The sequence below is a fragment of the Chiroxiphia lanceolata genome, chromosome 2 (genome assembly GCF_009829145.1).
Source record: "Chiroxiphia lanceolata isolate bChiLan1 chromosome 2, bChiLan1.pri, whole genome shotgun sequence".
Lineage (NCBI taxonomy): Eukaryota > Metazoa > Chordata > Aves > Passeriformes > Pipridae > Chiroxiphia > Chiroxiphia lanceolata.
The window spans coordinates 93,887,430-93,899,848 of record NC_045638.1 but is presented as its reverse complement, the minus strand read 5'-3'; the positions used below and the strand labels follow the sequence as shown (position 1 = coordinate 93,899,848).

The window sequence follows — 12,419 nt, the reverse complement described above, 5'->3', positions numbered from 1 at the left end:
GATCTGGCGGGAGCGGTTCTTGCAAGCAGGAGACAGTCCCACTCCTGAGCCACAAAGTCAGATTTTGTGGACCTACCCAAGGCTGTTGTCATTTCACAGGTCTCAATGTGATGAGCTATGATATTATTTCACAGAGATGGTCTCCTATAGCCTCTTATGCTCACAGTCACAAGAAGTAAGCTGAGAACAAGGCTGCCAACACGATGCCTTTATTATTCCTTTCTTTCAGGAATTTGGCAGTGCTCTAATATTAGTAGTTGTAGCCATCACCCATTACTAGAACTTTATTTACAATGAAAACAGAAGTCTGGTGAAGTTAGGGATGGGTCTTTTGGCCTTTATTTTACCACAGGAAAGAAGTAGTCACAAACTCCCCTGGCTTTTAGTGCTAAGTGCAGAACTTACTTTGTTAGTTTACCTGCCTCACAGAATTTTTTCATCTCAAGTTGAAAAATGTAATAAGTGCATTTCTGACCCCCGGAGGGAAAGGCTTGGAAGCCAACTGCCTGGATGTGGTGGTGAAACCATGAGGGTCCATGTCTTGGAGGAGCAGGCAAGTGGGTGTTAATGTATGAAGGCAGAATACCATCCCCTCAGTTCCAGCAGTTGTTCATAGGCAGCATCTTTTGGTTCAAGACAGAAAGTTTGCCACAGGGAGCCTGTCCTACTTTTTAGGCCTTGTTTTTTTACACAGTGTTCTCCATATTTCATTTTTTATTCTGGTCTTTTTTAAATTTTTTTCCACACTGCACAGAGTTTTATTGGTGATGAGTGAACTCACAGTCCTCTGATCCAATGTAGAATTAGGAGAGGTTTTCTGTGGAATGCTACTTTCTGAGCAGAACTTTGCCTTTTGAATCCATGAACTGCAGACACACTGCCTACCCAAGCCATATCAAACCCTCCTGGCAGTTGTACAGCCGAGTGTAGTGAAAGATGAGCACAGGCCATGTGTGTTAGCTGGGACACTGAAGTCCCCTTCAAATAAGAGGTCCATGTAGGGAGCCAGAGAGACAGTCTGGGCTGTTTCAGCTTAGAGAGCAGGAGCTGTTTTAACGCAGCCTCCCATGCTGCGCTGCACAGCTTGGCTGAAGGCTGTGAGCTGCATCTGCTATATGAAATAGATCCTGCTCCATCCCACCACCATGTTCCTTTAATGAGCTTTTCTGTTTCCTGCCTGATAGGTGCACCTCTGACCTTACCAGACACAGCTGTGTTAAATGTTGTTTTGTAAACATGGTTTTGCATATTTCTTGTCTGCCTGGACCCATTTGCTTCTCCATCTTAATCCGTATGGACAGGTAGCTCTGCAGGACAGGGCCTGGTTTTGGGTCTGTATTTTATGGTCTGCGCTGGCAGCACCTTGTGGTCTTGGTCATCCCCCCAAGTCCCCCAGGTTTTGGTCAGACAACTTGGAAACCAAGGAACAAAAAGGAAATGTCCTGTGCTCGTTCACCTGTGAAACAACAATAAGATACTTGCTCTGTCTCTGACAAGTGTCATCATAGCTGTATGATCTGGATATCTGAGGCCCAGATTTAGCTCCGAAGGACTGCTTTGCTTTCTGGTCCACTGTAGTGCCTGAGTTGGACGCCTCCCTGGGGCAGTCTTTTCCAAGTGTCTGCCTATCATGCGTTTTTTGTCTTTGCTTGCAATGTGCTCTTGGCCAAGGCTTCCAGCAGGGAGCCACAGTGACTCCAGGCTTCCCAGCTCCTAGGAAATGTCAGTACTTGTTCTGCCATTATGAAAATAACCATAACTATGTCTGTCTTTCAAGGTGGAGGAGGAGGTGGCTTAGAGAAAAGGTGTGACTTGTCCAGCTGTGCTCAGTGCTAGTCATAATAAAGGTTCAGAAAACCTTCGGGGCTATCACGCACATCTCTGTGAGGAAATGACCGCTTGTGTCTCCTTGCAGGGGGCCGGGATCTGGATGCTTTCCAGGAGCGTGAGGAGAGCCGGGCAGCACTGGATGATAATGAGGAAGTGATGCGTGCCCTGCTTATCCACGAGAAGAAGACGCCTTCTGCTTCCACAGTTGCTGTCGGAGGTGCCGCTCCTCTCTCCGGTGGCAACGCTAGTGACTCTGAGAGCGAGACAAGCGAGTCAGAGGAGGAATCCCCTCCCCGCGCTGCTGCCACAGCCACCACAACGTATGGGCTGGAGGAGGAGGATGAGGATGAAGAATTTGAGGTGGTGGCAGAAGACCCCACTGTCACAGTGGCTGGGCGCCCACACTCTTACAGCCAAGTGAGCCAGCGCCCTGAGCTGGTGGCCCAGATGACGCCAGAGGAGAAAGAGGTTTACATTGCCATGGGGCAGCGCATGTTTGAGGACATGTTTGATTAACTGATTCCTCCCATGGCGTTTTTTAAAAAGTGACTTTTTAAGCCAGAGACTCCCTAGTAAAACAGAAGACTGAAGCGCGTCTTTCCTCCCCTGTGTGTGGGGACACTGCGGCTCAGGACTGCTAATCTCAGGCATCTTGCTCACCAGAGCAGGGGAGCAGGAAAGCTGCATGTGCCAAAACAGGTAGGGAAAGACAAATCTCAGAAGTGAAGATGCTTGCAAAGTAAAAATCTGTTTCAGGCTGCACTGCACAGGCACTGCTTTAACTTTCTCCAAGGCCCTAGCAGCTCCTTTCCCCGATTGCTTAGGGTTGTTTTTTGTTGCAGATCCTAGTGAAATCTACACCCCTGCCCTCAGAGGACATAAGGGCTCCATAGTCCGAGCAGAGTGCTCTGCAGAGGAGGGCGTAAGTAACATACAGCTGCCTGTGATCAGCGAGGGGAGAGGAGAGGGAGTCACTTTGCTGATGGCAAGCGTGGGCAAGGCTTGTAGCTGACCAGTTTGCCAGCTGCCACTGGCCACCAGAGTGGCTGTTTCTAAGCAGGCCTGTAGGCAGCAACCTTTTCTTGCTCCCATTCCCTCCTTACTGGGACTCAGAACCTCAAGGTCAGGTGTAACCTGAAAAACTCAGTGAAAGCCTTGGCAGGCACACACAGTCACCCTTTGTCAGTGTAACAAATGCCCTCCATGGCTCTGAGCTGTCAGAGTGCTCTGACTTACCAGGAGATACCTTCATTTTCCAGTATTGTTGCCTGTTGCTTCTGCCTAGCCCTGTCTAAACTCCTGTGTTGCAAGCAGTTCATAGTGGGTAGGGCTGCTGTCAGGCAGTGCCAGAGAAATGGCATAACTAGTTTTTATTTGCAATCTCACCAGGGCTGTATGATTTTAAAGAGGAATTATACAACTTTGAATTCTGCTTTGGCACATTCTTTTACCACAGAAAAACATTTATCAGTGCCTACAGAGCAATATAATGTTTGTAATGTTTTTCTCTTTCAATTGAAAATGTTGCTTTTTTAAAATTGTTGACTTTTTCCTATACAGTACTACAATAAAACAAAATGATAAAAGAATTCTGTGTTCCAGAGGATAGAGGCTGCATTACGTGCTGTTCCACTTACATGGGCAGCACAAATTTGCTGTTCACTGAGACTGTAAATCTGTTTTATACTAACTATGCTTTCTATGTTCTGCTAACCTTGTAATGCCTCCTTTGTGGTTTGATTTTCAGCTTCTTGATATTTTGAGTCCCCTCTTTTTTAAATAGTATTTTAAATTTTCTTTTAAGTCATTTTCAAGAGGAATAAATAAACATAAACTTCTCCCCTTTGTCATCTTTCAGTTTGTCGTGTGCCTAGTTGGGAATGTTGTTTGCTTATCATTTTGATTTACTTGATTCAAGAAAAAAACCCAATTTGCGCTCTCCTTTGAGAGAAGGATTATTTGAAATCCCACTGCACATTTTTTCTCCTTACTAGAGCTTCCTTGAATGCCTGCTGGAATCTCCTGCACTTCCAGGAAGAATGTTTCATTAACTGGTGCCACAGGAGGCCCTTTTTGATCAGCACTTCCCTTCCTTTCCTTCTTCCTTAAGTGAAAGCTGGTGGTAGAGGTCTCACAGACATCATGTTGCTAATTAAAATGATATTCTGGTGTAGACAAACCTCCAAGATCTGGTATCAAGCTTCTAGATAACAAGTCACAGAGCCGATAACTTAGATTCAGTGATCAGCTAACAGTAAAAATGTGCTGTACCTGTTCTTTCTTGATTTAATCTAACTGAATTCAATCTTAACAATGGAGAAAAGCAGGAGCCAGACAGACACTGAGAACTAATCCTGAATACAGTACAGCTACTTGTGCTCATAACTCATCAGGACTTATATACTGAGTTTTTAGTTTGCAAAATCAAACTGTAGGTTTAGTAAAGCTTATGTGAAGAAACATGGAGCATAATCATCTATAAAGTAGTGTGTCTACTTAATAAACAGATTTAATTGTGGTTTGTGCAGGAGTTGTAGCTTTTGTCATTCAGCAAGCCATGACCTGCACGAGGGAATTGGAACAGCAGTTTTTAGGGCTTGCCTTCCATCTCTCATCTGCCACATGCAGCCCTCAGGAGGGCTGGAAAGGTCAAGGTACTTGAGCAGATGTCGTCAGTGTTTCCTGCCCTCTCTAACAGCTCCTGGATTCAAAAGGATGGCTGCTCTGCTCCGTACCAGCCGGTTCAGGCTGTTGTCCATACACTGCTACTTCCCTGTTGTGACAAGCTCTGCTTGAATGAGCAAGAGCACATACAGTCAGTAGTGTCCTCTTTCTTTTCCTGCAGCTGAAGCAGAGCTCTACACACATGCCAGGAGGGAAAGAACAGCCTCTGCAAGCAAAGCCAGGCACTGCCAGCAGGTTGGTGCTAATGCAAGGGATAAAGCCATCAATTCTGAGGAAGGCACAGCCATTTCCTCTACCTGCTGGACCATATGTGCTGCATTAATGCTAACCCAATAACACTGTGAGTGTGGTCGAGTGCTGAAGCCTTCCTGGGTGAATGTTCTAAACCCATTCAAACCAGGTGCTGTGTCTGCTTCCGGCTTGAAGTGCATTTTATCTGGCGAGTGATATTTGAGAGTTCAAGAAGCACTTGAACAATGCTCTCAGGCACATGGTGTGATTCTTGGGGCTGCTGTGTGCAGGACAAGGAGTTGGACTTTGATGATCCTTGTGGGCCCCTTTCAACTCAGCAGATTCTATGAATCTGAGAGGCCAAGGCTGGAAAGAGAACTGCATTTCTCAGGCTGCTCGTGCTTCTCTTCCCAAAGGTCAGAGGTACTTCTGCCAGCTGGGCAACAGCTGCCTCTGTTCCTGCTCCTGTTGCAGTTCAAGGAAACTGCAGTAGAGTGATGCCCTCCATGGCCGAGCACAGAGCAGGCTAGAGCAGATCAGTTAAGCTGTTGATGGAGGGAAAGTACACTGTCAACCCTGGAAAACAGGAATGTTATAATCTTTTCTACTAAGCTTCTGAAAATTGGCTTCCTCCATCCATCTCTACTTTTCCTGTGTTGGTTTCTCCTTCAGACTCAGATTGAACAGACTTGCTCTGTGAGAGTAAAGATATCTGAAGATTCCCCTGGAGGAATCCTGGAGGGCAGAAAAATAGCATCTCCTCCTCCCTGAGACATCTAAGGAGCTATGCCTCGGTGATACCTGCAGTGCCAGGGCATGCTGTGAAGTTTGACAGGGCCTGGGGGGCAGCAGCCTGCTGTGCTTGGGTCTCTGTCTCCCACTGTGCCTCCATAGGAGGAGAGAGAAAATTGTCTCAGGAATCAAATGCAAGACAAAGCCTTTATGGAAATGGACAGTTTATGAGCAGGTGGAAAGACATGTCAGCAGCAGGGCAAGCCAGCGGGCTGTCTGGGGGCAGGTTGTGGAGGAGAAGCAGCTCTGCTATGTGTCAGCATAAACAAGGGAGGCTGTGGGCTCTGTCTTTTAGAAGAGGGAGGTGTCACTCAGTACTGCAGATAATTGCTCTGGGCTGCCCAGCACTGGTTGCCTTATCCCACTGGAAGCCCTGGGCAACGTAACCATGCCCCAGGCTTGTTCACAGGAGGCTTGGGAGTATTGACAATAGACAGCCAAAGATCCCAAAGCATCCCAATGCACTCCAGTTTGAAGTGTATTGACTGTGAGACAAAACAGCCTCTTCTCCAGGAGCCCAGGAGCTGAGCTGCTTCCAGAATAATGATCAATATTTACAAAGTCCAAGGAGATCATCACTCATACAGTCTTGATAGGAGGCGTAGCCAGATGCTTGAATCTGTTTAAGACGTAATTGCACAGAAAGTCATGGAGAGGCCACTGCTAAAAGGAGTGGCAGTAGGGAGCGATGTCTGAGTGCTGGTGCTCCTGGAAAGCTGTCTGCCTGCTCCCTCCTAGCAAGCAGAGAGCAGAGCACCGGCTGTGCTGTTTGGGACTACACTTCTGTCACTATAGCAGAGCTATTTTCTCTCTCTTTCAAAGTTTGAGAGAATGAACCTAATTCATATTTAAACAGAAATCAGATTTTGGAAACACCTGCTATATCATTAAAAAACATTAAGGACAGTGAATATTTGTGCAACCATCCTGAAGCAGCAGACAGAGAGACTCTGAACGAGATGCTTTAAATATAACAGGTATTTTTGCTTAAAATATGTTTGTGACCCAAATATAATTTAATTTCCATGCCTTTGAACAGTTTGATGCTAATGAGCCAGCCGGGGATGGCAGTGAAGAGGCTGAGCCAGCCGCATCGGAAGCGTCTCGGCTCCACTGCAGTGCGTTAGAGACCCTGTGTGCGCTTCACCCCGGCTGCACACAGCCACCAATGCGCAAACCCTGCCCAGAGCTGGCCACAGCAGCACAGGAAACCTTGGGCGGCTCAGCCAGAGAAACAGGCAGGCATCCAGCCTGGAAATTAAGGCTGATCAAATGCTGTTCCATGAGCATTAATGTCTGTGTACAAAAAAAGATGCATCTGGCAAGGAGGAAAAATCACATCTCGTATAGATGTGATTAAAGCCCTGACATACTGCTTCTGCTTATTTTTCACCTGGAATCCGTATCACCAGCCTCTGCCGTCCCATTATTGTGCTGGAAGAAGGAGGGTGAGCAGTGCTAATTTTGCAGTGAGCTAAAATTGTGCGTAGAGCAGAGAAGCCTAGCTCAGTTCCCCTGGTAGAGGGATCCTCCTAGTCTTAAACATTTACTTTCTGCACTTCTGACAATGCAAATCTGCCTGATCTAATGTTAAGTTTGCTAGGCACTGTTAGTGGAGTCCATGCTTTTCCCATAACATGCATTATGGGGTTACAGGTACTCCAAACACCATTAAGGGTTGCGACCAGCTGACCTGGGTACACTTAGGTTGCAGTGTCTGAAACAGCCCGGTCCCATATGAGGGAGTGATTGATTGGGTCATTTTGGTCAGATTATCCACACCTGCCTTTTGCAAAGGTGCTGGTGGTTGTTCTCCCCGTCAGTGCTGATGGGTTCTCATAAACTCAACCCCTCTGTGATCACACATGGATGTCAATTTAAAATTAAGTTTAAAGTCCTTTACCACTACCACCACCAAGCAGCTCTGGCTTGTGCTGTGTCTGCTCTTGGGACATGTGGCACTGTCATGCTGAGGTGCACCATGCAGATCTGAGCCATGACTGCCTCAGGCTGTACCACATCCTGGCAGAGAGGTTTAATGAATGGTACATCTGTGCTTTCTCCAAAAGCAAAGCTTCGGCTGGGCTTGGGCCCCCTAATTTCCTACAGTGGGGATGGAACTGGCATCAGCTCCAGGCTGGTCACTCCCTTTCACCCATTCTTTGCTGCTTGAACTAAATATGATTTGGTAGGGCTGGGTTTCATTTTCTCTTTTGTAATGCTTATTCTTTTTGTTCCTTGAGAATATTTTGAGTTGCTGGATTTCTCATGTTTTCCTGCTGCTTCTAACAAGAAAAAAAACATTTTTTAATGCAAATGAGGCTGTAAAATCTTTTTAGGGAGACATATCTGCTCTCCCTGCCCTGTCACCACAATTATTCTTCCATTACCATACAGTGCTTTCTTCCAAGATGTATGCTTTCAACATCTCTCAGCCCTTCTGGTGATGTCAGGAGATGAAAACTATTCCCATTACAACAGGGAAGAGTAGAGGGAAATGGAGTTAGAGGAAAATAGGGCCTTTAGAAAATGGTGCATCATGAGGGAAATTTCACTTTTGCATACTCTCCCAGGCCACATGGGTGCTGTATCCAAGCAAGGAAAAATACAATGTGCTGAAGAGGGACTTGGCTTATGGTGCGCCTATCCTGGTGTATTCCCTTGCTTCTGAGGCCCATTAGGAAGGGTAATATTCTCCAAGTGTGCCAATCTTTCATAAGTTGTATAAAAGCAACCAACTTCTACAGGAGCCTGCAGGTCCATTTGAATGGTCTGACTCCTGCTTTCACCATGCAGAAAGGTTCGGTGCAAAAATACCTCGCAGCAATTAGTTGCAAAGCCAAATTCAGTTGTCACATTAAAAAGTACCTCTTTCTTTGAATATTTCACTTGAGTGTGCTGTTATGTCTGTGTATGAGAAACAAACACATAAAGTCATGCAGGGGGCTGCCCAGCCCTCCTCAAACATGTCTATCTTTGGGAGCATTAACAGGTAAGGACTTTTGTATGGTTTAGGTAGGAGCTAAGAGCAGCAAATGATAGTAGGAGTTTTTGATAACTAGACAATTGTCTTGTCTGAAGTCCAGACTAAAAGCACTGCTCTCCACAGACAGCAGACATGGGTTCTTACAGAACACATGTCAAAATGCCACATTGGGTGTGGTTTTTCTTTAACTCTTTGCAATTTTTGCTCCTCATGCAGCGGGCACAAGCGTCTTTTGGTGCACTTATGGACCAGGTGCTACCACAAACTAAAAACCTTCAGCTTGGCAGAGCTCCTTGTGGGATGGCTAATTCACATGCTAATGGCATGTTCCCCGGGAAAGGTGTGAGTAAAGCCATTAGAAACATGCAATACAAGCCAAAAGAATACTGTGTGCAAAGCAGCTTGATCAGTGGTCAAAACTTATGAACAGTTTGCAGATGAACTAATGAACTGTTTGCAGAATGTGTAGGGCAGACTGCAGTGGACATAAAAACTGCTTCATGTCTAACTCAGTCCTAGAAAGAACATCAACACTGTAAGTCCATGTTGGAAGGGAAATAAATCATGCATCACTAAGGGATTATTTATAATGTTTATTGAGTAGAAGGGTGCAGTGAACCAGAACCTTTCTCTGTCCCATACAAAAGACGCTTGGGCACCTGGGGATGTAACAGTGAAGCAGAAATGGGAACAGTTCTGACCTCACAGCTGCCGATGGATTGCTCTGCACAGGGAATCCAGCATTTTTTAGCACTAGAAGAAGCCAAATGTTCCATGAGACCAGTGCAGTCTGTGCTGTAGCCGTGACAGCTGCAGAAACAGAGAGAGAGCTGCTGTGATTCAGATACTCATGCTTGTCCCCTTTGTTTTTTACAGGAGCCATGGCCATGCTGCAGGATTCATGGAACACATTAACAAAAAGAGCTCTACCTGGAGCATAGTCTGCTAGAGATGGTTACTTTCTTTCCTTCCTGGTCTGGCCACTTCCCCCAGCCCTCCCCTTGTATTTTGGAGAGGAAAAATATGAAAAATAATGAATTTTCGCTTTAAAGAGGAGGAACAAAACAGATGATGCCCAAGCCTGTAGCTTAATGGCAAGGAATCAAGGAGAAAACATGGTTGCAGGTGACTCGCAGTCCATCTTGCTGCTAACTTTCCTCACAGAATCTCAGAGGGCCTCACAGGAGAGCCGGAGCTGAATTGCTTGAGCTTGGGTGGACTCTCCAATCCATCCCAAAGGGACAGAGCAGGGGGCTCCCATGCACATTTCCAAGGCACTGCACAACTGAAGGGTGAAATCTCTGCAAAAGTGTAGAGGAAAGTGAAGAAGTATCAGGAGAGCAATAAACAGGGCACTTACATCCTCCTTAATCACAGCCCAGCCTTTAGGAGGTCTGCAGGGAGAACTAATGGATTAAATACAGGTATTAAATGAAATCTTGGAAACATTTCCCTCACCTGGCAGGACCAAGCGGCTGATGATAATGAGTGAGTGCTCATAGTGCATCTGAGCTGCAAGAGATGACCAAAGGAGTGAGGGCCACAGTCCTCCTAGGTGGCCATGGGATTTAATAACCTGGGTTTGCCCTCTTGCTGCCAAGGCCAATCTTGAACTAGGGCAGTGTGAACTGCCCCTCAGGTGACCGTAGCTCAGCTAAGTATGAGGGGTTATCTGCTTTCTCTTTTACTAAGTGAATGGTATGGTTGGAGCCCCTTCATGACCAGGTGGTTCACAAGTGTTCACAGAGAGGGCAGGTCTGCCCACAGCTGAAACCAGCACTGTGAACTCAACTCCAAAAACTAAGCTTCAAGGGCTGTGGGCAAAACTAACACATCTGTTGGGAGAAAGCAAATCATGTTAATAAATGGTATAATAATTCAAAGTATTTTCTCAATATAAGGCTTAATTAAAGTAATACAGTTCTTAGGGACAAATCGACAGCAATCAGGCCAATCAAAGTGATGTCTAAAATAATCCAACACAAGTAGAAAATCCTATTTAGCTAAGTAATGATACCAGTCATTTTATTCAGTCATTTTCAGAGTATAAAGAGAATCCTTCATCTTTGAAGTCAGTGACATTAGTTTCTCCAGCTCCTTTTCTTTTTCCTAGCATACTTCCCCTTGCTTTCAGAGGGTCACTGGCTGGGATGCCTGTCTCCCACAGTCCTCCTGCCAACACCACCTAAGTAAAACCTCAGCAGCAGTCGTGCTTCATCAACATACACCATTTAGGTGCCGAATTAGAGGTTGCTTGAGCGTTACTGGGAGTTGAGAGTTCCCCCTTACGTTTTAGACCAAATCACACTGTGCTTGCGGCTGCTGCTGCTGTATTGGCAGTGGGGAAAGGCCAGGTCAATGAGGTGCAGCCAAGATGAAGGTAATGATCAGGTCTGCAAAGGGCTGTGCTGGGTATAGCGGTTGTGGGACTGTGAGTGACAGTGACAACACAGCAAAGCTGGCCCTGCCAGTGGGACCTAATGTCATAATGCAAGCAACAGTAATTAAAACAAAGCACCATCCTATTATTTGAATAATACCCCCACCCCTTAAAAGAGCTTCTGTTCTCAGACTCCTAAGCTAATTCAGCCCACTGGTCCCACTGACAAGGCTGTATCAGAACCATGCCTCCTCAAGACGCAGCCCCAGGTGAAAAGGGGATGGAGGAGATGGGCGTAGAAATTAAGAATTAACAGCTAATTCATTCATCAGATATACACAGGCTTTGCCATCTCTTCGCTAGCTTGTAACTCACACAGTCCCACCATTGTTCTATGGAATTTTTTAGATCCTTGTCTTCTTTGAATGCAAGTAACTTTTAACTCACTACTAATTTCCCTCCATTCATAATTTTATTTCTGAAATTAACAATTGACATTTCCTCTGTTTGTGCTGCTGAGAAGCAGTTATGCCTTTACAGCTATGATCTACCTGCTGTGACTTCTGGAACCATATTCTTCCTGCCCAGGAATCTCCAAACTACAGAAATGTTTTTGACTCATTTCTTTTGCTCTTGTACCAGACTCCTCTGGTTTTTATCCCTAGAGCCCCAGCAGGCAATTAAGTCATTTCCTTTGGTCCTTGGCTGTGCCATCACCTCCATTGCCCTGGTGTCAAGGAGAAGCCCATACACAGGAAGCTTCTTCAGAAACTCTCCATTGACCTGGGTTGCTTTTCTCCATCTGTGGAGATAAATGACAATAAAGTCACTCATCTGTTACATGATCTGCCATCTGGAGTGATTATCCCCCATACAGAAGGGAGTTAACATGAGCTGAGGGATTCCAGTGCATCTCAACAGTTTTATTATAAGTGAACTTTCAAAGAGGATTAGATGCAGAAACTATCACCATGCCTTTCCAGCACCAGAGGCACTGGAGATGTAAATTTAAGGACATAGTCAATATAACTACCTGAGTTATGGCTTCCCAGGGACACCATGTCTTCTCTCTCTTTCCTCAGTCTGAACACTGGAAGATCATCCAAGGGCTCAGCTACTCAGGTGAGCAGAAAAATCTCAATAATGTGGAACATAATGGAGAACAAAGAGCAAAGGTGCTGCAGGGGTTCTGCAGAGTGGGAGCAGGGACCTGGAAACATTCCTTCCTTGTTTCTCTTGTTCCACTGGCTCCTGCACTCTCCAGTTTCCAGTTAGCTGTTCCTGTCCCAGTGCCACCATACAGCACTGCTCCCAGGGCATGAGCCAGTGTTGGCACAGAGATACGTGGGTTGCTCTGGAGTAGCAGGAGTGCCATCAAACCAGATGTCTTTGGAGTCCATCTGTCTTTACACAGAGAATTGTACACAGAGCACCCTCATGTGCATTCTGAAGAGAGCTCACTGGCCCCATGGTTTAATCTCTATGGTTCCATGCTGTTAAAAAACTGCCAAAGAG

The 12,419-nt window shown here is 45.9% G+C and overlaps 1 protein-coding gene across 9 annotated transcripts in view; it reads left to right on the top strand.

The window, feature by feature from the left end:
• The window catches only part of GTF2E1 (general transcription factor IIE subunit 1), a 75,403-nt gene that overhangs the window by 44,763 nt on the left and 18,221 nt on the right, over window positions 1-12,419 (top strand). For 4 of the 9 annotated variants that reach the window (XM_032679304.1, XM_032679305.1, XM_032679307.1 and 1 more), the window contains exon 5: window positions 1,916-3,690. In XM_032679304.1, the coding sequence (XP_032535195.1) occupies window positions 1,916-2,346 (431 nt within the window). In that variant the 3' untranslated portion in view covers window positions 2,347-3,690. Of the gene's footprint in view, window positions 1-1,915; window positions 3,691-4,675; window positions 4,750-9,400; window positions 9,949-12,419 lie in introns of those variants that run through there. The other 5 variants (XR_004355258.1, XR_004355257.1, XR_004355254.1 and 2 more) reach the window with 5 other exon arrangements.